We start from the raw sequence: 26,783 nt of genomic DNA, 5'->3' as shown, positions 1-26,783 counted from the left end.
GTCACAAGTGCTTGACCCCCCCAGCCCTCCCATGTAAATTGAAAAGTAATAAAACATTTAGTAAAGTAAAGTAATACAAGTATCAAATTTATAAAGCAAATCAATAAATGTGATTCCCTCCCCCGAATTCAAGGTTAATTCCAGTGCTGTTATTTTTTTTTTAAGTGCAAACCTCAAAATCCCCCCACCCCTACCATGTTGTCGGGTGGCCTTTAGATTTGATTGTGGCCCATATTTGATGTGCCATTGTTTCTAGGTCCCTCTTGCTGCATAAAATTAAGTGCACAGAATTCACCGATTTTGAAGAGATGGGCATCTGCACACAAATAGACGAACACAGAACAACAGGGGTTATCAAAATGTACTACCTCATCTACCGTGTGGTACCTTTTTACTGGCCATAATTTTAGTCATTTTCATTTACTACCTTTTGCTATTTTTTTAAAACCCTGCTGGAACTCTGTAAAAACAATAAAAAGTCAGCACATAAATGTTATGGAAAACTCATTTTTAATGCATGTAGTTGCACGGTTATATCATTGGAGAACATACAGGTACTAAGTATCTGGTCTGGCCATTCAGCTGGTCACATAACATACTGCAGTGGTGCCTGTGTGTGTGTGTGTGTGTGTGTGTGTGTGTGTGTGTGTGTGTGTGTGTGTGTGTGTGTGTGTGTGTGTGTGTGTGTGGAGACCTCAGGCCTCTATCTGTAATTTAATATAACAGACCCAATGCTAGGACATACACCTTGAGAACAGAAGAGAGTCCTCAGCAAGATTACCACTCAGCATTGGGGCTGCAAAAGTTACAATGTTTTTGTATGCACAAAACAAAAAAACAAATCCAAATAGAAAATCAAACATGTAGATCCCATAGGCAAAGATAAGTCAGGGTAAAGGTAGCTTAACTACTTATAAAACTCGTGTTCCTGCTCGTCCTTTTTAATGACAGTTTTGTATGCCTTCTCAAAGTCCTTGGCCAGGACAATGTATCTGTTCTCACGCACAGCCAGCATTCCAGCCTAAAGGAAATGAAAGACGAGAAGTGGAAAGAAGTGAGACACAATCGAACCGGTTAAGAGCACTGAATAACTGCAAACAGACAGGACATGTAATGGAAATGCAGCTCGCAAATCATTCAAAAATTACAAGGCTGCTTAACATCCCCCTCTAGTGTTTGAGGGATGCAAATGCATCTACTGTAAGAAGAATTCATATTTTTTAAATCTCAAAATCGGTCGCCATGGTGTCCAGACAGTGATGAGTACGCCATTGCCTAAAGAAAGTAAGGTTAAGACACATCCTTAAAAGATCCGAATTCTTCCACAGCCTTTTGTGCAATCCTTCTAAAGGTCAAACGAATGCTGGCAAAAACTTGGCCCACACGGTGAAGGTACAAATTGTATAACTGGAAGAAACAAGTTGTCTGCTGAGTGACCCATGGGCCATCTCCGACGCACCTGCCAGCTGAGGTGTGCGAAAAAAATCCAAGTTTAACAGATTGTAATTGTATAATAGAGTTAAAGGTGTAATATCAAGAACAAAGAAAACCTAAAATTTACAGAAGCAAATCTACAAAATCTGCTAAAGCAAAGATTCACAAACAAATGATTGAAAGCAGCAATATTATGTGAGGAGGGTTGGGGAGTAAGATTACCTCCTGGCAGATAGAGTTGATATCAGCACCAGAGATCTTGTCTGGACGAGCAACGTCTGTTTAAAACTGGTTAAGGAAACTGAACGAGGAATGGAATGAAACCTACTGAAAATCCAATGGAAAATGAGTAAATGACCAGGTAGATGAGTAAATGAACAGATACGAATTTAAAAGAAAACAAATAATAAAAAACAGGGACAATGGTGAAGAAATAGTCGATGGATAAAGTAAAGCTGTTTTTAAAGACAATTTAAGGCCTAAAATAAAAGACTTGCTTTTTAGACTTTAGATCGCACGGAGCCTTGGTAGATGAGCAACATATTACCTATATCTACCACTCTAGAAGTCACAGGATCTCAAACCATTTTGTCTGGCTCTGACATAACAAATGCAAATCTGTTGAGATAGAAAGGCAAAGCATACACCATCACGCCTGTCCAACAGCAAACACAGACCAGCATCCAGAGCCACATAACGCGTGTGTGTAAAAAAAGGATACAGTCCTCCAGGTCGACTTCCTCAGACAAGTTCATCTTGCTGGTGATGGTGGAGAAGATGAGGCGCTTCTGCCGCCTGTCGGGGAGAGGGAACTCGATCTTGCGGTCCAGGCGACCGGGGCGCAGCAGGGCTGGATCCAGGGTGTCAGCTCTGTTGGTGGCCATGATGACCTGCAGGGGGGGCAGAGAGTGGAAAACTCTGACATTACATTACACTTAGAGACACTGTGATGGAGTGACCAGTCACGAAGATCATGGAAAATAGTGGAAAATTTGTATAGATCGCCTTGAGTGGGGAATTGGGTATGTTCACTTAACTTACTGTTGTCTTCAATTTTATTTTTTTACTGAATTCCATATATTCCAATAGTGCACTTAATCAGTGTTATGTGTGTTCACATTTCAATTTGTTAACAAAGTTAGCATATGCAAAATTGAATATGCATCAGAAACATTATTTGTTTTTTTCTATGATGACCAAAAAAAATCTAAATCGATTTTTTTTGTTTGAAAAAATCGTGATAAGCCATTTTGCCATATCGCACACACCCCTACTCAAATATATGAACCTTTTCATCATTTCATCAAATTTGCAATTTAGTTCTTGCAAATTTTACTCATTATATTATCTAAGATTAAAATGCCAACAGGTTGCCAAATGGTTTGGGTTTGCATCACAAAATTTGTCTTGTCACACACTCACCTTGACGTTGACGTTCTGGTCAAAGCCATCCATCTGGTTCAGCAGCTCCAGCAGGATTCTCTGCACCTCTCTGTCAGCTGAAGAGGGAAAACAGACAGTCAGTCACGCATACGTATTCAGGCCAGGCATGGCCATGATTAACAACATTAAAAACAAAAACACATGAAAGACGACTACCAGTAATCTGATTTACGCACATAAAAAAGATGAACACAGAATCCCTCACTGATCTAATAATGTTCCCTCATACTGAAAGCAATAAGGGTTGACGTGCACGCATGTGTGTGGGGCTCAGCTTGTTTAATCAGTTTAACACTGAGAAAGACATTATTACGAGCTGAGCTCCGAGCCTGTTCAGTGCCAGAGAACATCTCCACTCAACAAACAGCTCAATGAATCATGCGACTGAATGCTAACATCTACTTGCCCTGAAGCAATAACTACAGGCACAAATGTTTGCGTGGCCATGCACATCCAAATCTACGGCGCTTTGTAATAAGCTGGACAAGAGCTGTGAACAAGTGGGGACTCGCCTGGTAGAGGCCACAAGAGGCTTGCAAAGTGTCAGCACACTGGCAGCACTGGCAGGCAGCCAGGCAGCTACTGTACTGACTAATCAGCGCCCCATGGTGGACTCAAGTGTCATGGCATTCAGAGCAGCAACAACCATAACAACTACGGTAGTGTAGGACGAATATGCCAGTCTGGAGGCAACTTGGTGTAAATTGAGTTAATAAAAACTTGTGCTGATTGTAAGCGAATACATTTTTTCTCTTCTAGTACGATATATTATTTTACATAACCCTTTACATGCTGGAAAATAATAAAACTGAATCAAGTGGCGGTGCGATGAAGAGGTAGACTTTTAAGCTTCTGTGAAAATATAAAAGACCCATTGTTCAATTTATTTCCCATCCTGGAATGCATTAATCAGTTAGCAACTTAGTAAGTTTGCAATGGGAAATTGTAAGCCAGTTGCTAACTTGCTAAAGTCGGTAACTTATACAGCCAGGCTAATGATATTATGCAACCATGTTTTTTGGCGATAACTGGAACAATATTTGTGCTGTTGCTTTCTACTTGTTATGGTGAAATCCACCTGCAAGAATTTCACAATTCTTGCAGGTGGATTTCAGGGTCTGGTTCAACAGGAAATCAAACACCTTGAAGAACAACTTTTAATGTCCATGTTCGATAATGTTCCATCTCACTGTACAAGGTTCAGCACATCCTTTTTACCCCTACACGCTTTGAGAGAAAACAATTCATATCCACAAAGGGATAATTAACGTGGCTTAAGTATTCAAGCCCAGTAAAGGTTTCGGAGTCAATTGAGGGTATATTTAAGGTGCAAGGAAGATGGTTATGGGCTCATATTAAAGGGTAAACATTAAAGGAATACTACACATAGATATTTTTATTGAATTCCCTCTATATGTACTGATAAAAGGGTAAAAACTCCCAAAACAGCAAACCTGCATAATACCCTAATCCTTTTCACATTTTCCCACTTAAAACTGGTAATATTAATCGTAGCTCGTAAAAATTCAGTAAGCAATTGTAGGTTCATGCTTGGAGTTCACCATAAAAAGTAGAAAACAGCACCAATATTTTTCCAGTTATCGCCAAAAAACATGGTTGTATAAGATCATTAGCCTGGCTGTAGTTTGCAAGAAAGCCATTGAAAAAAGTGCCACTAAGTTCACATTTCCCCTTGCCTGTGGCCCAAGCTGGCCAGTGAGCGCAAGTGAAGGGCTAGCAGTGTGCTCTTACCACCGGTCTGGGCGTCAAAGCGCTTGGTGGCGATGGCGTCGATCTCGTCAATGAAGATGATGGCGGGGGCGTTCTCCTTGGCCAGGCGGAAGACGTCTCGCACCATACGTGGGCCCTCGCCCAGGTACTTCTGCACAAACTCAGAGCCCACCACGCGGATGAAGGCCGCTGAAGCACACACACGCGCACGCACACACATACACACAAACACATGTAAATAAACCATACAGAAAGTCTGGACAAATGTTGATCAACAGCTATAATAACACAACACTAATCACAAGGGTTTTTAGAATCTCTTCAGTATTTAGCCTTAATAAGTGAGTAGAATAGGATGAAAAAAAAAACATCACATGCGAGGAATATTCCAATTTTTAACGTAATGGTGGCAGTCTTCAATTTGTGCTCGAGTCATGATTCAAGTCTTGATTAATACCAAACTTGTTCAGCAAAAATTCCGGTTGCAGAAGACTCTCCCACACATTAGCGGAATATCCCAGCACTTGTTCTAATGGAACAGAATACTGTGTGCATGTCAGTGCGCTCACAGCAGTGCAGGGCTGCAGGAGGTTACCTGTAGTGTGGTGAGCCACAGCTTTAGCCAGCATAGTCTTCCCACAGCCAGGGGGGCCGTACATCAGTACTCCTCTGGGAGGGTCAATACCAATCTTGGGGTGAGAGAAGAGAGAGAGGAAGTAAATCATATACAGTACGCAAGACTGCAGTATAAAACATGGCATGGCAATCAACTGTGTGCAAGATAACGCCTTCAGTGAAACGGCATCATTGTAAATTTAATTTTGTGGTTGAATATATTTTTCAATGGAAACTAACTAATACAGGTCTTATGACTAGACACATAGTTAAAAAATGTCAACAAAACACAGAAAACTGCAGAGAAAGACCAGTTTAGAGTAATACCTGTTTATAAAGTTCAAAGTGTGTGAGGGGCAGCTCCACGGCCTCCCTGACTTCCTGCTTCTGAATGTCCATGCCTCCGATGTCCGCATACATCACATCAGGCTTCTGGTCTGAGGAGCAGAGACAGCAGAGCGGGCCTTCAGACTTAGCTGAGCAACTCAAGCGCACACAAGAGAACTAAAATCACTGGTCTTTGAGCGCAGTTCAGTGTAACCGGCAGGACTGAAAATCTGTTTTAAGGATTGCACAGTTGCACAAAATTAGCATATAAAGACATTAGTAACATTCATTTATCTAGCAAACATGCTAGCTTGACACTAAGCATCAAAGACTTGCCAAGTGCAGATCACAGCCCAAGTACCCAAGCATTTTTCAACAGCTTCTTCATGCTGGGCCAGGCTTAGGATGCTTACAAAGTCGAAATGAGCAATGCGAGCGAAAGCATGATAACGTCCATAAAAAAAAAAAACACTTTAATGCAAGTATCTCCCTAAATTACAGTGCATGCAATGTGTGTCAATTATCAAAAATTCAGAGAATGCATTTTTGCTACGCACTGAAGTATAATAGCGGGCAAAGTGTAGGGATTAGTAGCCCGGGACGTGGTATGCATCAGAACCACTGACCAGGTAGCAGCCCTTTGTTCAGAACTGGGCCCTCATTTGCAGAGGGCATGACTTCCAGAATGGGGGTTCAGTTGTCTTTTTGTGGGTTACAATCATACACATAGTCTGCTACGCTGATGGATCCACCACAACGAAAATGAAAATCCTGAACTTTTGGCACAGGCAACGAAGCCGACGGTTCCCAATAATGAATTTCCTGGGCCCCCATGCAAGTCAATGGGATCAGCCAACACCGAGTGCCAGTGTGAATGCCGGGCATCTAGATCTTAAAGCGAGGCTCAAACTACACAACTATCGGCCCAACTCCTGGCTGAAAAGTAACCTGGTTCTCACGCTGGAACAGTCAATCGCTTAGCCCTGAAAAGACGCGGCTGAGTTCAAAACAGCTCGAACCGGATTGGAGAATTCGCATGGCTTTTTTTGAATCTCGTACTACTTCAACCATTGACTTGTATGTGCCCCTTCCCGTGATCCAGCCCCACGATTCTGATTGGACAGGCTGTGAAAGATTTGATTCCGTTCAGGCTCGCCTAACATTTCCAGACCCTCGTGCGAGCCAAAAATACTGGATAAGAGAAAGATAACGCAAAACACGCCCACTCAATGCAAAAGCGTGTGCTCAAGTTGGGTCTCCTAAGGGGGCGTTGTCCCCTCCTTCTTCTCCTCTTTTTGAGGTGTTTGCACAAGACGTGCGCTACCGCCATCTACAGCGCTAAGGGGACTTCATTTATTCTCAACCTCAGGACTCCGAAGGTCTCCTAACCGAAGGTCTCCTAAAGGGGCGTTCACCCGACATAAAGTGGATACCGGAAAAGAAACAAAATGACGCTTCTTGTAAGATCCACTTTCTTTGTGCGAGCTCACGAAGTTTAACAAAGATGCACGAAGCACGAAGGGTCTGCGTGAGAGCCAGGTTAGCTGAAAAGCCCCCTTACGACAATCGGTGGTAACCCCACCCCCAAACAAGGATTGTCGAGAAAGATTTCCTCGTCGTGTGCAACGTTTTAAGACAAAATTCTGGCAGCTCAAAGAGTCGCCGATCGCAAATCGTAGAAATTAAACATTGTTTGATATTTGAGACTGGAAATAGAACGTCGGGCATTGTCTCTAAGTTTACGATCAGGAATAAGATTGACAGTTGCGATTCTCTTCTACTGTGCGGTGCACCCTGACGTCAAAATCGGACAAGTCATGTAGTTCGAACGCAGCTTAAAGTGTTTATGAAACGAAAACAAAGTAAAGGAATTTGACCATTTCCAGGACAGATTCTGAAAGTTCTAAGCCTTGTGAATAAAATGGGATATTGTCTGGGTGATATTTTGTCCTAAAAGTCATGTTAAAACGTTCCCAAAAAGTGTTTTTTTGGTGACATGCAAATTTTATGCAAATGATATGCGTGACATAGAAGGGGTGAGTTCACCTCATTCCACCTTGTTCAGATCAATGGCGGCTAGTACCAAAACAAAGCGCAGTGTCAAGCAGTGTGTTGCTGGAGGGCCGAACGGTGCCAGCTGCAAAAATGGCTACTTGACAGAAGGAATATCTTTGCACAAGTTCCCTTCTGTGAAGAATGATGGAACTGTGGCCGACAAGGAGAAGGCTAAATCAAGCTAGGGCTCTGTGGATCCAATGCGTGGTTTTGAAGCAAGCTCGTGGTCACTGTTGTGCTCGGCACATTTCCACCCCTTGTGCTTCACCACAAATGTGGAGGTCGCGGGCATGGGTGGACTGAAGAGAATGCTATTGCCTCAAGCAGTTCCAACAATTGACATCGCCGGCGTGCAGACTGAAACTGCCCCTGTAACTGCTCGGGCACGAAGACAGGTGAGTGCACTGCTTTGCTTTAGGCTACTCGTTTTACCTTGTCCATCTGCTTTGTATGTTGTTTTCAGGAAAGGGTAATGCACATTACATGCCAAACCGATGCGAATGCTCTCGGAATATGCACTTTTTATTGATTGCCATTCAACTGGTCAATAAATTGGTTTTGGGAGGATATCCGCACATCAGCGTGGTGCTCTCAGTCGAGGACAGCCAACTCACAGATTGGGCTACTCAGGGCTTTTTCTGAACGGGGAAATAGGGGCGCTCCACCCTCATACCTCCGTGGGTGCACCCTCATACTTTTATTTTTATATATATATATTTGAGCGCCCCTAATAAATTTCTCATTCATGGGGGGGAACACCCCCCTTCACCCCCTGTAACCTGCCATGATGCTCCCTCATGCCAAAAAATCCTAGAAAAAGTCCTGCTTACTGCTTAGCGAATAAACAGAGATGCACATAGCGTAGGCCTACTTTGAAGCGTTGATTGTTTGTTTTTAGTATTGTGGTGCACGTGTGGCTGACGTTTGGACACACCTCGTCCTCAGAGTCCGGCTGAGGGACACGTGACGCCTGTGACTTTGAGCACAAAAAATAATAATAATGATAAACGCTAAAAATATGCTGAGGACTCAGGCTATATAGGGCGTTTTTCCAACAGCCTAATACCTCAGTTTTTTCTCTAGTTGATGATATTTTTGCATGTAGCCTACATGCATTTCAATCACACTATATCGCGCAATTGAATCAAAATGCCCCCCATTTGTCAACAAATACACACGCCATGTCATCTGTGGGTCATGGCAAAGCGCCCTTAGCAACCGTAACCATAAACAAAACGAACTGTCAGGCTATGTCAACAATCGTCACTTCGCCTGTCAGACATGTCACTTTCTGCAGATGTATCAGTGCATCTGAAATAGATTTGTGCTGCTGTTTTTTTTTCTCATGAGGTTGGATGTGTGGTTTTTCGACACGCTGATGTTTGTATCAGAATTTTGGTTCCTTTATAAGATGTGGGTCCATCAAATGTGTGTTGTTTTCTCAGATCGCCATACTAGCAAACCAGGGACTCCCCTCTATGATGTCACAGCCCAGCTCATTAGTCACACCAAATTTCACAGAATTCACACTTTGAGTTGCCATTTTCACAAGTTCCTCCAGGATGATTGGGTTCAAAGTCTCATCGATGCTATCAGAAAAAACAAGGCTTTAATGGGAATGACCGTTTGTTTTCGTTTCATAAACACTTTAACTTACCAGAGGCAACGAGGCCAACGGTCCCCACAATGCATATCACACGCGCCCATGCAAGTCAATGGGATCAGTCAAGTCTGAGCACCAGAGTAGAGCCGAAGTGTATGGGGATCTTAACTTACCAGAGGTGAGCATCATGATGCTGCTGTCGGCCTCTGGGGGCAGCACGTCCACCAGGGCATTGCTGTGCTTGTGCAGGGCCACTGAGGCGTTGGGCTTCAGCAGCTCCCGGTCTATGGTGCTCAGGATGCGCACATAGTAATTGGAGCCTGCAAGGTAGACGGACATGTACACACACATTAGCAAATGAACTGCTGTTCTACTGATGGAGGGTATGAAAGTGACAGATGCACAAGTGAAAGTTAACTTTGATATCAATATTCCTAATTCAGGTTTTCATTTAATTCATAATTTTCAATATTTCTGTGAGCAAGCCAGGTGTTCATTTCCAATGTAATGGTTTGACCATACATACCGGCAAATGAAAAACTTTTTCCACTGAGTAAACAGCTTCACAGGCCTCATCTGCAGCAGAAGTGGCTCTATTGATGACCTCTACTATGACCTTGCTTTAATTGGTCCGCTTCATGTTCATGGATAATGTTAATCGTGTTTCAAAATGAATAGCAGACACCACAATAGCACTTACTAAGTAGCAACACCTGGAGGGTATTCCATTAACATGCTTAAGTGAGAATCAAAGTTAACCTGCAGAAAGTGGTGAAACTAGCAATCAATAGTCTGCAGGGCTCATTCAGTAATCAAAATTAGGACTTCAGGCTTTTCTATTAGATAATTTACTACTACCTCAAGGTCAACAGAACTTGGTTTTGTATGGAACCATCTTTTTGGAATATCCCCCTGTTCTTGAAGCTGAGAACTAAACGCACGCACACGCGCACACGCACACGCACACGCACACACACACACACACACACACACACACACACACACACACACACACACACACACACACACACACATACCTGTAGTAGACCCGACGATGGCAGTGTTCTGATCCACAGCTTCAAGGAACTGTCCGATGACCAGAGGGATGCTCTGTATCCTCTTCACCTCCTCTTGGGCATGGAGGAACTCCTTCTTCAGGTTCTTCTGTTCATCTTTGATGTACTCCTCCTGCACCTCCAGGAACTCAAGCTCCTGTTGCAATTTCTACAACAACACAACAGTCAGTAAATGAGAGATGTATAATGTTGACATTTAAATCTGCTGTTTCCCATTAAACATATATATTCATGATAAGGTAGCTATTGTTTTTGTTATGTTGGACATTATGTGTGTGTGTGTGTGTGTGTGCGTGTGCGGTCTAGTGACCAACCTTGTATCTACTGTAGAGGTCTTCAAGGTCCTCTGGTTCTGGGGCCAGGAAGGAGAGGCCTGTCTGAGGCCTTGAGCTAAGCATTCCCGTAACGTCCTCCTAGAATGGATGATTGAAAAGACTAATTGACTTGCATCAAGTTCATAGTACAGCATCACTGATATTGGTCTTTGTCAAAACCATCGCACTGTTGTCTGTCACCTTAGTGCAGCATAAAAGCAAAATGTTATCTTGAACACGAAAACGGTGCTGGTCACAATGTTCATTAGCAACTACATATTTTTGTACCCATTTACACATTGGCGTGTTGACAGATTATTCATTAAGATAGAGGAGGAGAGTTAAACTTAATACAAGTTATAACTAGGCTATTTGCCTTTTGTTTACACACTATCTATATATTGCAGCAGAAATCGATTGCTAGATTTTTCTGACGAGCAGAACTTATACACTCTCTTAACACATACTCATCTACCAACAATCCACTTCAATAAAACAAAACACCCCAAAATATCCGACAGCTAGTTATTGACACCCTGAAATTATCAAACTAGCATTTAGCTAAAAATCCAAGCTAGCCAACAACCGGTAACATTAACAGCAGCAATTGACAACATTTGACATTAACTTCTTAAACAAAGGAGCCAAGTCGTAAAACAATCAGGCCCAAAAAAGCTGATTCAAAAGGTATGCAATCATCGTAATTCTGCCAAAGCTGGAATAGAGTTAAGGAACCGACAAGAAGACTGCATGACAGGGCATTTGTTAGAGCTAACCTAGCATAGCAGTCAGCCTAGCTTTCTCGTTACAATACGGTGAATGAATTGGCAGCTTTTTTACTACGTGCGTTATGATTACTTCTTCAACAACACATCCCATTAACTATCACATAACGCAATGTTTGTGATAGATATTATTGCTAACATTATGTCTTTAAAAGACACACAAACACAGCATCGTCAAAAAGGCTGGTGATTTACCTGCGGTTTTTCAATCACTACGCCGCCGTCCTCCATGTTGAATTTTGTCACAGTTGACGTAATGAACGTTTGCCTACGTAATCGCGTTTCTCTAACGTCAAGATGGAACGCTGTTGCGAGAAAAAATAGGCTACTAACTGGACAAAAAATGCAGGGGGGTCCCATCATGCATAGAAATACTGCGAAAAGTATAACATGCAGTGCAATATCAGTTGTCCACCTGCATGTTTGGGCTTGGGGGAGAGTAGATTATATAAGCACAACGGGTGCATTCCAATATGTGACCTTGCCTCCTCCACTTGCGCTTGTCTCCTCGCCCCGCCTCCTGGCCCCTCCTCCGTGGAGAAAACGATAAAGTTTCCCAACTGTCAGCCTAGCCACAACAACTTTTGAGGGACTGTTTTTCATTCACCATAACAATTGCAAACGAGAAAAAGACTCTACAATTGAGCTTTTGCAAGATATTGAAATATAATGCTGTTGTCAGTGATGTCATCATGACGAGAAGCGAGTGGAGGAGGCAAGTGGAGGAGGCAAGGTCCCATATTAAGATGCACTCAACATCATACAGTAGGCCTGTGCAGGGGTGTCTCACAGGGGGTAGTTGTGACTGATGGTGCATTCAAGGGTGGGAGATGCATGGGATGTTTCTGACCTCCTACTTGCTGAAATGCATTGGAACGAGAGTAGAGAGAGAGAGAGGTTCCATTGGCCCATTGTTTCCAGGTTCTATTATAGAGCTCTTCAGCGTTGACGTCAACTTGTATGCGGCGGTTGGACTTCCGGTTCTATGGCGATTTTTTTACATTGCAACACGCCATAGAGATTCAGGTTTGGCAAAAATATAAGTTGCACGCCAACAACTAACATTAGCGTCCGTGTCCCCGCATCCCTTTCTCATTAGTGGAACGGATCGTATCATCATGTTGGTGTATTCACATGTTAAATCATGACGATTTTAATTCAATATTGCTAACCCCTTTCTGATCATTAAAACTTCCGAACTACATACTTTCCTTTGGTTGCCATGGGTACAACCCTCCGCACGTACATGACGTTAATACAGGCGCCGCTTCTGTAGTCGCCAAAAGTTTCCGGGTTTAGCATATGGACGCAACATCGTATTTATGTCGAAGTTTGACACAAAATGATCAACCATGTCATACCTACAGCCTATTTTTAACACCCTCGACAGCTTGCGGGGGTTCGCTAAGCGCGTGCTTGCACTCGGAGCTTATTTGAAACTGGCCCCTATTCATTCCCAATGGGAGGCCGGAAGCCGATACGAACCAGGAAGTCCTTAAATGCTAACATGAAAGACTACAGTCTACTACATGCTTCCGCGTTACTGAAGAGCTCTATTGGGGGGGAAATCCCCCTTTAGGCAGACCTAGGCAGACCTGAGGACTGTTCTATTCAATGCTAGGAGCACTATGACACGCCCCTTTAGGCAGACCGGAACCTGGTCACGTTAGGTGCCCATAGAAACCTATTATGTTGGCATATCTCTATACTTAAAGGGACACTGTGCAGGAAATGGTTAAAAAAGGTACTGCAACTATGCTGCTCATTGAAACTGGGCTGCCTATTGCCAAATTTGATCTTTACATGAAAGTTTACTAAGTAATAAACAAATATTTCCTAATAAAGTCATTTTTGCAGCTGAAAATGGCTATTTCTGGAAATTCAAAATGGCGGACCATGGAGAAGATCCCCCTTTTCATGTATGAAAAGTGCCATTTTTCCAGTCATAATGAATACTTAGAATTTGATGGTGATGGTCAGTATTCATGAAAAAGGTAACATTAGTGAATGGGCAGAAATAAATAACTAAAAATCTCACACAGTGTCCCTTTAAAGAATCTCTGGAAACGCTGAAGAGTAAAGTGTGGGACACCAGGTCAACAAACAAGAACAGCTGATGGCAAAGCATCAAGGATATCTGAGCTTCCATTACTCCCATGCACTGTTTCTGCCATTGACTTCAATGTTAAACGCATCATGGCCGTTATTAAGACAGAGAGAGTCCTAACCAAGTATTGAATATTGCATGTTATGTAGAAAGTACCAAATTTCAGCTGATTTGATGTGCACTGATGTGAAACTAATTTTGATGAAGAAAATTGAGATTTTATTACAATATTCTAATAATGCTAATTCCCCAATTCATGGGTTTTTTGAGCTGGAAGGCCAAAATATGTAAAAAGAAAAAATTGAATGATTGGAATAGTTAAACAACTGGGCCATGCATCTACAATCCATGGCAGTTTAACATTATTGATGAACTTTTTCATGCTATTCTAATAAAGTGGCCTGGAGCTGTATACTCATGAGTCCTGGTAGGTCAGCTTGATAGTGGGCTCTGCAGAGCGCACCACTCTCTGTTGGTCCTTCTGTTCACGTCTTGAGCTGCTTCCAAACCAGGCCGTAAAACAGCCCGTCAACACACTTTCCCCCGCTGATGAATAGAAGGTGGTCAGGATGGGAGTGGAGACCTTAAACTTCCTCATAGGCTGAGAAAGTACAGCCACTGCCTGGATTTCACTGTCAGGTGTTGAGTGCGTAGTGACCAGGAGAGGTCCTCGGTCAGGTGTACCCCCAGGTACTTGTAACTGGAGACCCTCTCCACAGGCTCTCCACTGATGGTAAGTGTGTATGCCCTGCTCTGCACCTTCCTGAAGTCCACTACCATTTCCTTCGCCTTGTTGACTTTCAGGGCTAGGTTGTTGAACTGGCACCACAGTGCTAGGTCGGCCACCTCATTCAGGTAGGCCGTCTCATTCTTGTTGGAGATGAGACCCAGCACCACAGTGTTGTCAGCATATTTTAAGATGGAATTTGAACTGCTGGTGGTTGTACAGTCATGCGTATAGATGTTATAGAGCAGTGGGCTCAAAACACAACCCTGGGGCGAGCCAATGTTGAGGGTCATCTTGCTTGAAGTGACACCTCCCCTTAATCTGAAATCAGTGAGAAAGCTGAGCACCCAATTGCACAACTGAGGGCTGAATCCCAGCCCCCTCATCTTGTCAGCCAGGCGAAGGGGGATTATGGTGTTGAATGCTGAACTGTAATCTATGAACAGCATTCTTACATAATTTCCCCTCCCCTCATCCAGGTGGGACAGTGTGGTATGTAGAAGGCTTGAGATGGCATCGTCCCATCATTAAACATGTCAGAGGTTTATAGAAGGAAGAAGGGCACAAAATACATCCATCTGCGTGAGAACCAGGTTAACAAAATATACCTTTACTTTCCTCCTTCCTTCCCGTTATTGAACCTGAAAAGGAAAAGGGCGTCAACCGAAGCACAACTCATCAGGACCGCCACTGCTGTCTCCAGATTTTTTGCGACCCACATATAAGTAAGGCTAAGATTCAGCATCATCAGACAAACAACATTGAACTGAGCTACAAGGTAAGTGATGCACATCCTTTATTATTATGTTCAGTTGAGAATCAGCTTGATTTTCCTTCAAAAACTTACCACAATCAATATGGAAATATTGAGCAATTGCAAATGCTGCTTTGTTTTTAATTTTAAGTTGAACATCATGCTCATCAGACAAAATCTAAATGTTTTGTACAAACAGAAAGATATATTTGCTGTAGCTTTTTTTTGTTTTTCATGTTAGTAATCAACCTATTCTTTTTTGAGTACCACAGTGTTAAATGTATGAGTGCATACTGTTCTTGAATACAGTATAGGCCTACAAACAGTAATGTTCTTGTCTTCTGATGCTCTGCTGTGGTGCTGTTCTGGAGGACAGTTGTCTTATGTCAGACATAATTCCAATAGGCCATATATCTCTCTTACTTAAAGGAACAGACAACATTGTAGATATTGTAATTTTGACACCTCAAAGTCTCAAAGGACAAATGACCATGGCCCAAATGGTTGGGCGAATGATCATTATTCTGACAGTGCTTCTCTTTCGAACAGGATGAAAACACTCATCCTGGTCTGTTTTCTTGGTGGATTAGGATTGCCAAATGCTGCATCAGAGCAAAGTCAAGGTAACTGATCACAAATGGAGAATGAATGACAGTGGGGGCAGTGAAACATCTTTGGATAATGGCAATTTTAACACGAAGCCTTTAATTTATATAGCAGGTTAGATGGGATCGCATATATTAACATTGAAAATGATGTGCACAAAATTGTTACATTTACACTCGTCTGGAAACTCTGATTTGCTGTAAAATTACTGTATATCTTTGTAGTGCAGACTGCAGAGTGTCCTAAAATAATGAATTTTATTGCACCATTAACAAGTAATATGCTTTCTCTACTGTTGGGGCGAGTCAATGTGATAAACCTGTGTGTTACCTTTTTCATGAATACTTACCACCAGCATCAAATTCTAAGTATTCATAATGCATAATATGACTGGAAAAATTGCACTTTTCACACATGAAAAGGGGGATCTTCTCCATGGTCCGCCATTTTGGATTTCCAAAAATACCCATTTTTAGCTGCAAAAATTACTGTACTTGGACCATACTAGAAAATATTTGCTTAATACTTAGTAAACTTTCATGTAAAGATCAAATTTGGCAATAGGCAGCCCAGTTTCAATAATCAGCATAACTGCAGTACCTTTTTTGACAATTTCCTGCACAGTGTCCCTTTAAAGGTGCACTGTGTAATATTTTCAGTAATTTATTTCCAGAATTCATGCTACCCATTCACTAATGTATAGAATAGAACATGAATAGATACCACCACCATCAAATTCATTTTGACTGAGAAAATTACACTTTTCATATCGGCTATGAAAAGGGGAATCTTCTCCATGGTCTGCCATTTTGAATTTCCAGGAATTGGTATTTTTAGCTGAAATACTAACTGTACTTTGGTCAAACTAGTAAATATTAGTTCATTAAATAGTAAATATCCAGGAAAAGATCAAATTTGGCAGTAGACAGCACAGTTTCACTGAGCAGCATACAGTATGCAATACCATGGTCACCATCTTTCACAGTGCACATTTAAGCAAAAAAAGGTGCTATGGTTGTTAATGGAATATCAATGTGATTGACGATTTCCTCAACAGGCCCAAATTTAGCCCTGTATGGAAAGGCAACCCAGTCAAACCTGATTGACAACCCCTATTCAGGGTACGCCAATGCCAACAATGCCATTGATGGAAATCATGACTCACATTTTCTATCATGGATCTTGCACTGGCACTGTCCGAGACACCAACCCCTGGTGGAGGGTGGACCTGCTGAAGGAGTCCATCATCACATCAGTGGTCATCACCAACAGAGGAGACTGCTGCTCTGAGGAACTCAATGGAGCTGAGATTCACATTGGCAGCTCCCTGCTGGACAATGGCAACCGCAATCCACGGTGAGTTTCCACAACTAAATTGAAAATGCATTTGAGATTGGTATATCGAGATGAATTAATCCAGGGAACAATAGCCATAAGTACATACGTACATACATTTAAGAAATTCTGCCTTTATGAGGTCTTGATGTTGTATCTATTGTTCTTTTTCTAACTTCGCTCGGTGTTTCACTATGGGATACGCTTGGGCGTGACCATCTATGGAAGCTCCAATGACATTACGTCTGTCAAAGACAGACAGTCGACGCAGTCGGGCTCCGCCCGCTTGGGGTGTCTACCCCCGTCGACACGCTGAGTCCAGCATTCTCGCTTTCTTCCCGTGAAGATCTACTACAAGCTCCTCGCACCTGCCAAGGCTGTGCTCGCTTAACCGTTCACAGACGGACCGTCCAGGACCCCGTCGCCGAACGCGACCGCGGCCGGTTAGTGCCTTCGTCAAGAAGTGCATTGAAGGTTTGCAGTTAAGTCAGCTTACTTTCCAACTCTAGTGAAGTGTCCGCGTCGTGGCGAACTTCAAGTTTAGCATGGCGGGCTACCTAACCCACCTAGCTACCTAACTTCAGCTTAGCCTGATTTAGCTACCTCTACCTCCACCGAGCACTCGGGTGCCGGTGATAACTTATTAATGGTAAGCTACACCGTACAACAGGGAGCGAGAACGCCTTACTCGCTTCTCTGTTTGACTATTTTAATCTGTTTTCTGTTTGTAACCCACCGCATGTAAACCCACTCGGCGGGAAACAAGTTGCTAGCTTCGATCTGTAGCTACAAGTTTAGCATGGCGGGCTACCTAACCCACCTAGCTACCTAACTTCAGCTTAGCCTGATTTAGCTACCTCTACCTCCACCCAGCACTCGGGTGCCGGTGATAACTTATAAATGGTAAGCTACACCTTACAACAGGGAGCGAGAACACCTCACTCGCTACTTTGTTTGACTATTTTAATCTGTTTTCATTTGGTAACCCACCTCATGTAAACCCACTCGGCGGGAAATAAGTTGCTAGCTTCAATCTGTAGCTACCCCGCACGTGCGGCTAATCTGCTAACACTGGTGTTAACTGAAGTAATCACTTGTTATGACGAGTTCTTCGAGTAACACTACTCTCCTCTCTCTTTTATTCTGAAAGATGCTTTAGGCATTTACCCCGCCAAAGGGAAGAGTGAAAACAAAGAGTGAAGAGCCCGTTGCCTCCCGCAGGGTTGGGGAGTAACGAATTACATGCAACGGCATTACGGTAAAATGATACAAAATAAAAGTAACTGTAATCCGTTACAGTACAAGAAAAAACGATCTAATCAGATTACAGATACATTCAATGAGAATGGGGATTACTTAACAGGATTACAGTTTGTGCGAGGTTGAGTCTTTGGCCCCTTTTATTTAATTAATTATTAACACACATGCTTAGCTGACAACCATTTAAACCCGGAGTAGACTGTTCATACATTACACTCGCATAGGCTACATTGCATCCAAACGCGCATACATTTTCAATCAAACCACACGAAATCCAAGTTTTGTCAACATCTGTTGTTTCTTTATTTTGTTTTGCCTAATTCCATTGTTTATCCTTATGAGTTAAAACGAGTGGGTTTTCAGTGTTTTAAGAGCACTTAGCAATGTTTCTTGAGCATTTGAAAGTTTCATGTCTTACCGGTCTCGCAGCACTTCCGTGTTTGGCAAAGTGTTGCGTGCTGGCGAGAGTGACGTTTTTATCATTGGGCACGTTCGCGTGTGCGCGTCCTCTCGCCATCACATTGACGGTTAATCTCTAAAAACGTCATAATTATTGCCGTTTGCATGTTGACATGCATTTGTACTTGTTTGTTATTTTTAGATGCGTCCCAGCATCTCTATAAGAGGGTATGTCTGTCCGTCCGTCTGAAACGCATTCTTCAAATTGTTCCCTCCTGTGTCCACAAGGTGGCAGTGTTGACTATTTGGCCCCGGAGCACGCAGCTGATTGCATTGCGAGACAAGTGCAGCGCCAGGAGAGAGGAGTGCACTGCAAGTGCTCGTACATTGACATACCCTCTTATAGAGATGCTGGGACGCATCTAAAAAGAAAAACATCATCTCCTGCGTTACTGCCGTATCTGTGTGCCTATCCGTAAGACCCTTGACACTCTACTTTTTAACATTTGGTTAAAAAAGTGTCCGTTCTCACAAATAAAATGTTTAACATGGGTCAATGCTCATTTAAACCTTAAGTAATCCAAAAGTAATCCAAAAGTAATCAGTTACGTTACTTTGTAAAAGTAATCCAAAAAGTTACAATTACATTTTAATCAAGGTAACTTGTAACTGTAACGGATTACATTTATAAAGTAACTTACCCAACACTGGCCTCCCGTGCCGGCGTCACGCAGCCCACCATGGCGGGCGGAGAATCCCAGGTCTGCATTGAACCCTACCATGCACATGCAACGGTTGCAGGCCGCCATACCTGCACCACTGCGTGGACATTACCAGAGGGAATTCGGGAGCGGAGGCTGAATGTGGTGATCGTCACTAACAGCCCCCATGCACAAGTCAGACTCTGTGGATACCATGCCACCCGAGGACGACCCCAGCTTAGGCTACCCCCTCTCACAGGGAGCAGGAGGATACCCAAGCATAAAGCACAATATCAGGGACATCACGTCGCTGCCCCCTCGACCCCAACAGGGTGGGCGACCTATCCTGCAGTAATCAAGGCCCCCCAGTGACCATGCTGACTCGGCGGCCCTCTGCTCAGGATGCAGGAGATAAGGAAAGGGACCAGCAACACTGCCCCCTAACCCCCCTCCCTCCTCAAGTCCAACCTGGCCACCCCTCCCAGCAGTCCTGGCCTGTCTGAGAGATGGCCCCCTGTCACTGGAAGCCTCACAAGTATTCCAAATGTGCCCTAACCGACGGGCTGTGTCGACTATGTCCAACATCGCTCTCCCCTGCAAGAGAGACTGATAGGTGGGCGAGCCGGTCCGATTGCTCTCTGATGCTGTCACCAGGTCCAGACGGACACGGCAAAACAGACACTCAGGCATCATCCACACGCTGCACCAAGGGCCCGGCGCTGTGCTGGTGAAGATGAGGGAGACAAGGTCTCGGCAGGCAGAAGGATGATGCTCTCTGGGCGAGCCTGACACACAAGCCGCCCCCAGGCCCCAACCTCCCAGACAGGTCAAGACTGCCAAGGTAGTCATCCTATGGAGAGAGAGGCCATAGCCTGCACCCTAAGGGCTAGAACGGTCAGAAGCTCAAGGTGCTTCAACCCAGAACAGAGGCCCAAAACTGTCCAAACGGCCTACAGGACCCAGTGGCGGACCTGACAGCCCAGGCTCACTTGTTCCCACGTCCTCGCCCACAGCGGAGAGGAAGATGGAGAAAAGGGTTATGTCTTACAGGTGTTCAAAATCTGAAACTGCAGACAAAGTGTCACCAAGCACAAATCACACCCAATCTCAGTGCCCAGTAAATATACATTATTCGTACCTAGGCCGTGGGCCAAAGGCGAATCTGTTGATACAAAATAAACGCCAATGCTACACAGAGGGTAATTTCACCAAACTGTTCAGTATACCAAGGTGTTCAGTATACAAAGATCTTTATCTTCCTAGCAAGGGCCAGGAACGATTTGGTCAACACATAAGATGCACATAATGCATGAGAGCGGTCTCATCTCACTAAGGTGTTAAGTAGACTAAGGTCATTCGCACCAAGGCAGGGCCAAAGGCGAATTTTATTAACACAATATACACACATTGTGTCTCACCAGACTAAAGTGTTAAGTAAACAAAGGTCATTCGCATCTAGGTAGGGGCCTAGTGCGAATTGTCTTAACACATAACAATGTTAACATGTTATAACATGCACACTTTGCATCTCACCAGACTAAAGTGTTCAGTAAACAAGGGTCATTCGCATCTGGGCAAGAGCCAAGGGCGAAATTGTTACTACATAACTTACACAAGTAATGCAAAGCAGTAGCCTCTGTCTCACCAGACTAAACTGCTCAGTAAACAATTATCATTTGCATCCAGGCAGGGGCCAAGGGTGAAATTGTTAACATTATGCACACAGGGGATACTATCACAGTAGTCTCAGCAGTGTTAAGGGAACAAATACCCCTCGCACCCAGGCGAGGGGCAGATTTGGTAACACAAAAGTGGCTCCCCTTGCAGCCTAGGGGTAGCCTCAACAGACCAGTGTGCTTTAAAATAAATAAAGAATGCCATCCCCATCCAGGCCTTGGGCCAAGGACGGAGTTGTTATTGAGAAGTCACACACGAGGTGTACGAGTACAATGTACTGACATCAGAAATCTCTCTCAAAAATAAATACGGTACATAAATTTTTAAAAAAGAAGGGTGCACCACTGTCATAACACCACCAGGGCGCACCATTTCCCTTTTATTGTCAGCGGAGACATAGCAGAGATCTCTCCGGTGACGCTACTAGTGTGCGTCACGTCACGGCTGCGTGGGTAACGTGACTAACGTCATATAAGAGCGACGGGTCATGCTCATCCATGACGTACAGTACACAAACGCAACACTACTTTATTCCACTGTAAGTGGATAAAGAACTTCTGTTGATCACAAAACCACCTAGGTTCAGTGGAACACTAATTTAAGGTCAGTAGACTGAGTTCTCGAGTTACGAACGAAGAGATCCCTTCTTTTCTACTCTAAGGAGCCGTCAATGGGCTCTGTTCAACATACTGCGCGATCTCAGCTGGAAAGCGCATTTACAGACCGTCTTATAAAAACAGGTATGCCACAATCGCATACATCTGACAACAAGGTGCTTTGTCAATCATATCATCGTCTCGATTTTGGGGTTGTCACAAGAGTTACAGCAGATGATCGTATCACAAGGCTGTAGCCTGTCTGAAATCAGAATGTGTATTATGAGTTTCGCCGCCACGGCAAAACATACAGCATCTCGCTGCCTCAACCGGCGATTGAGGACGGCGTTAGCCCCTCTGACAGGCTTGGGATCAGAATACTGTAATTAAGACAATTTCCCCTATTGCTCCCTCTCGAAGGAGTCAGAATTAGATTCCAGGACGGCGCTAAAGCATCGAGTGAATTTGGGTTCAACAAGTCACCGTTAGTAGTAGTCAGACAAGGTCTAGACTACAGTTGGTGTAACGGCATCCGCTATTACGGTAGCGAGAGGTGTCTCTCTATGATGAAGGGCTTTTACAGTAAAGCTTACAGTAAAGCTTACTGGCCACGTTGTTCATGCAGTGGTTTCACCATCGCACGTCCAGGGCGACCATATACATTAAGTGTTCTAGGCCCTGAAACATTTCCAAAACGATGTAGGTGGTTGAGGAAACTATTGCTGGGTCACAGTTTCTGTTAAGTCTGCAGAACAGGGCCAAGGGGAACATCCTCTCTACTCTCAAACATCGGCTTGTGTGGGGCAGGGGTTGGTGCAGGTTTTTGCTATCTCTACACCTTGTAAGGAAACACACACAGTGCCCTCTATTCCTCCTCGGCATAAAGGATGCACTAGATTGCTATGGGCAAAACACCCTGCTCTATGCATTCACACCAATAAGCATAATAACCCCCACACTGGTCAGAGTCAGGCAACAGAGCCTGCTACTGATTTTGTTGGCCCAATTATGTCATCCTATGGGGTCACGATTGTGTAAGGTTGTTCGGAGGGCCCTCAGGGGCCCCACCTCTACTGAGAGATCCTCTCAGACAAGAAGCGATATTTATAATTCACACCTAGACAGGCTGGTCCGGTAGGCTCATTCTGTGAGAGGTAGAATTCAGACGCAGTCGCCCTCTCCCAGCAGTCACCGAGACTGTACTAGGGGCGACAGCAGCATACACACTTCATACTTGGTCATAAATGGCGTGTGTTCAAGGTATGGGGCACACGGAGACACTTCTCCCTAACGCCCTGTTGTTCAGCTTCTTAGCTTCCTACGGGATCTTATACACAGGGATAAGGTCTTTCCCAATAGGAAAGTTTACCTTGCTGCATTTTCAGCCAGCCACTTAAGTTTTGAGTACAAGCCAGCAGGGTAGTACTCCTTGGAGACTTAGTTCTGGTTAAGTTGAGCTACACGCTCACCCCTCCAAATCACTGGTTTGAAGTTTAGCTTGTCAAGACTGTTCTAATACAGCATTAACCACCATGAAATGAGTGAGTGAACTAAAAGCCTTCCTTGTGAGGCCCTCTTGGTTTACAATCTGACTCTGATTTGAAGAAGGTGCGTCTTCTCCCCATTACAGATTCGTGCCCAGAGCAGGACTTTCTTTAGATGTCGGAGAAAGGACCTGGATGCCCCGCACCCTGCCCCCTCACTCAGAGGAGGGTCAGGAGCTCAACTATGTGTGTCCTGTTAAAGCTATGTGACTATACAGAATTTAGCAACTTTTTTCAACTTTTTGTGGCGGCCACACACCATAAAGGACTACCACTGCCACGTCAGGGGTTGTCTCATTGGATTGTGAAAGCTACAGCGGTTGCCTATCAGAATAATGTCTCGCCGGCCCCTTAGGGACCTAAGAGCTTATGCATTAACAGGAATGGCCAGTTCCAGGGCACTGTCCACGGGGTTGCCAATGGTAGGCCTGTGCAATGTAGCGAACAGGGCCCCAGGGTACACGTTCGCCCGCTTTCATGAGCTAGAGGTATCTGGCCGATACTTAGCTCACGCTGTACTAGGTTCTGACTCCCCAGCAGCGATCTATACATCCTGACCGATGCTACTGTAATAAGGGCTTTACATAGCGTGCATTCCGGGAGTGGGCTATATCTCCCATAGTGAAACACCGAGCGAAGTTAGAAAAAGAACGTTAGGTTATGGCTATAACCCTCGGTTCTTTGATAACAGAGTGAGGTGTTTCACCTATTTTTCCCTCCTTGCACTAGTTGTTAGGTGGGGAAGAAACCGTTAAGAATGCTGGACTCAGCGTGTCGACGGGGGTAGACACCCCAAGCGGGCGGAGCCCGACTGCGTCGACTGTCTGTCTTTGACAGACGTAATGTCATTGGAGCTTCCATAGATGGTCACGCCCAAGCGTATCCCATAGTGAAACACCTCACTCTGTTATCAAAGAACCGAGGGTTATAGCCATAACCTAACGTTTTGGCTAAATACCCAAACAGAGCAGGAGTGATCTCTTCTATCCCTGCTGGAGGTTTTGAGACTTTTAATCTCAAAGAAAACAATGTGGGCCGATACGTCAATGTTTTGCTACCTGGAGAGAAAAAGCTTTTGACGCTCTGTGAGGTTGAGGTCTACGGCTACCCAAAGGCATATGGTAATTATATCCCCGAAACGCGGAGCGTTTTGCGCGCACCGCCGTGTCCGCGTCCACCGCCGTGTTAGGTCTTTCGTGTTAACGCGATAACTTTTGAACGGATGTTTGGATTTGTCCCAGATTTGGTGTGTTAATGCTCTAGGGCAGGTTCATGAACTGATTCGAGTTTGGAGGTCAACACTTTCAAGATGGCTGAATTCAAGATGGCCGAATTTTTGTGTGGCCCATAACTTCTGACTGGGTGGATGGATTTCTCCCAGATTTGGTGTGTTAATGCTCTAGGGCAGGTTCATGAACTGATTCGAGTTTGGAGGTCAACACTTTCAAGATGGCTGAATTCAAGATGGCCGAATTTTTGTCTGGCCCATAACTTCTGACCGGGTGGATGGATTTCTCCCAGATTTGGTGTGTTAATGCTCTAGGGCAGGTTCATGAACTGATTCGAGTTTGGAGGTCAACACTTTCAAGATGGCTGAATTCAAGATGGCTGAATTTTTGTCCGGCCCATAACTTCTGACCGGGTGGATGGATTTCTCCCAGATTTGGTGTGTTCATGCTCTAAGGATCAGGTTCATGAACTGATTCGAGTTTGGAGGTCAACACTTTCAAGATGGCTGAATTCAAGATGGCCGATTTTTTGTCTGGCCCATAACTTCTGACTGGGTGGATGGATTTCTCCCAGATTTGGTGTGTTCATGCTCTAGGGCAGGTTCATGAACTGATTCGAGTTTGGAGGTCAACACTTTCAAGATGGCTGAATTCAAGATGGCCGAATTTTTGTCTGGCCCATAACTTCTGACTGGGTGGATGGATTTCTCCCAGATTTGGTGTGTTAATGCTCTAGGGTAGGTTCATGAACTTATTTGAGTTTGGAGGCCAACACTTTCAAGATGGCTGAATTCAAGATGGCCGAATTTTTGTTTGACTCATAACTTTTGACCAGTCGGATGGATTTGTCCCAGATTTGGTGTGTTAATGCTCTAGGGTAGGTTCATTAACTGATTTGAGTTTGGAGCTCAACAGTTTCAAAATGGCGGCATTTTTATTTGGCCATTAACTTCTGACTGGGTGGATTGATTTGCCCTGTACTACCTTATTTTAACAGTTCAACATTTCAGTGAATCTACCATATTAGGTACAGTGTAACAATATTTGATACCATGTAATACTAGTGTAATACCAGTGTAACAATATGCAATACCAGGTACAGTGTAATAACCAGTGTACAATATTTAATACCATGTAATACTAGTGTAATACCAGTGTAACAATATGCAATACCAAGTAATACCACTTACACAAAAATACATGATGTAGTACAAAATTGGTACATGGTGTTACACTGATATTATATTGTTACAATGGTTATTACACTGTACCTAATGTGGTATATTCACTGTAAACCATTAAAACAGTGTTACCATTTGCCCCATTTTTTTTCTTCATTTTCACAATAGTCATTTGGTTTTAAGCCTATGCACGTCATTGATCTATGCATAGATATTAAATATATTTCTTTAATATTTTGTATTTATCATATACGTTTATGAAAAGGTGGACGGGAGTGGTAGGAATGATGGGGGACTGGAAGCGTTGCGTTTCGGGGATATACCTTAAGCAGTCGAAGGCGACTGCACAGGCAGTCTAGTTACTTAATACTGTGTCATGACACGGTAATTGAATAATGGACTTTAAAAAGACACCTAGAGGGTTCACCACAAAAGTACATATTGCATAATTCATATTGTGAAGATTGGCCAAGGATCTTTCTGTTTGGCCAAAGCCAATTGCATGCTAGACCTGAATTATGTCTTGTCTCAGAATATATGTCTAATGTTAAAGCGATATTAATTCATGTGTGCTGTGCAATCTCTCTCTTTGAGCCCATTGTAACAAAACATTTCAACTTTCTCAATCCAAAAAGAGAATGCAGCGCTGAGAGGAGTGGCCACACAATCAAGCCTGCATGGTCATGGATTTGCCATCAACGCCATTGATGGAAATCGTGATGGCAGATGGACCCATGGCTCATGTACTCATACGGCTAAGGTAGAGGATGTACTTTAGTCATTATTTTAATGAATGCTGCCCATTTACACATTTGACCTTTTCATGCATATTTACAGAGTAAACCAAAGTAGTACAGTAAGTTTTGCAGGCAAATCTATAACTGGCCATTTAAAATGGCGGAGACGGAGAAGATCCAATATTTATGCATAAAGTGTGCATTTCCAAGTCATAATGAATACTATAAGTGATGATGGGTGTTAGCCAGGCTACACCCTCCTAGTGACGCAACACCTTTGGGGTTGCTTCTAGTCAGACCAAGAGCGATACAAATGTCATTTCCGAGCTCCGAAGACATCGGAAACTCCACCCACTTTGCCCGGAAGCAATCAACTTTGAGCAGCTCCAACGGCCCTGGGTAGAGGCGTGTTAAAGGCAGTGACGTGGTTTAAGCAGAGACATTGGTTTAAACCTCGGCACAGCCTTTTCTGGCCTTGACCAGTCGCAAACCGAGGGAGGCGGGTTAACCAGGCTATTTGGGAAATGTTATGTGTGACTGTATATTC

At 43.8% G+C, this 26,783-nt stretch overlaps 1 protein-coding gene and 1 pseudogene across 1 annotated transcript; one reads left to right on the top strand and one right to left on the bottom strand.

The window, feature by feature from the left end:
- The window catches only part of LOC134449801 (fucolectin-like), an 82,333-nt pseudogene extending 56,056 nt beyond the window's left edge, over nucleotides 1-26,277 (top strand).
- On the bottom strand, nucleotides 494-11,680 carry psmc4 (proteasome 26S subunit, ATPase 4). The gene is made up of 11 exons (XM_063199499.1): nucleotides 11,579-11,680; nucleotides 10,599-10,697; nucleotides 10,246-10,432; nucleotides 9,382-9,528; nucleotides 5,551-5,660; nucleotides 5,204-5,297; nucleotides 4,630-4,797; nucleotides 2,857-2,933; nucleotides 2,156-2,324; nucleotides 1,657-1,712; nucleotides 494-1,021 (listed from the first exon to the last, which is right to left on the bottom strand). Exons 1-11 carry the CDS (start codon nucleotides 11,612-11,614, stop codon nucleotides 908-910), a joined length of 1,257 nt encoding a protein of 418 aa, XP_063055569.1. The 5' UTR covers nucleotides 11,615-11,680; the 3' UTR covers nucleotides 494-907.
- Nucleotides 26,278-26,783: the final 506 nt, after the last annotated feature.

Source organism: Engraulis encrasicolus, chromosome 5 (genome assembly GCF_034702125.1).
Source record: "Engraulis encrasicolus isolate BLACKSEA-1 chromosome 5, IST_EnEncr_1.0, whole genome shotgun sequence".
Taxonomy (NCBI): domain Eukaryota; kingdom Metazoa; phylum Chordata; class Actinopteri; order Clupeiformes; family Engraulidae; genus Engraulis; species Engraulis encrasicolus.
This window is presented reverse-complemented; position numbering and strand designations above follow the sequence as displayed.

What these genes read in the sequence shown, in the direction of transcription:
- psmc4 (XM_063199499.1), bottom strand. Translation starts at nt 11,614, where the DNA reads ATGGAGGACGGCGGCGTAGTGATTGAAAAACCGCAG. An exon ending in CATCGTCGGGTCTACTACAG is followed by an intron (nt 9,529 to 10,245) that starts GTATGTGTGTGT and finishes TCTACCTTGCAG; the next exon opens with GCTCCAATTACTATGTGCGC. An exon ending in ACCAGAACGTCAACGTCAAG is followed by an intron (nt 2,325 to 2,856) that starts GTGAGTGTGTGA and finishes CCCCCCCTGCAG; the next exon opens with GTCATCATGGCCACCAACAG.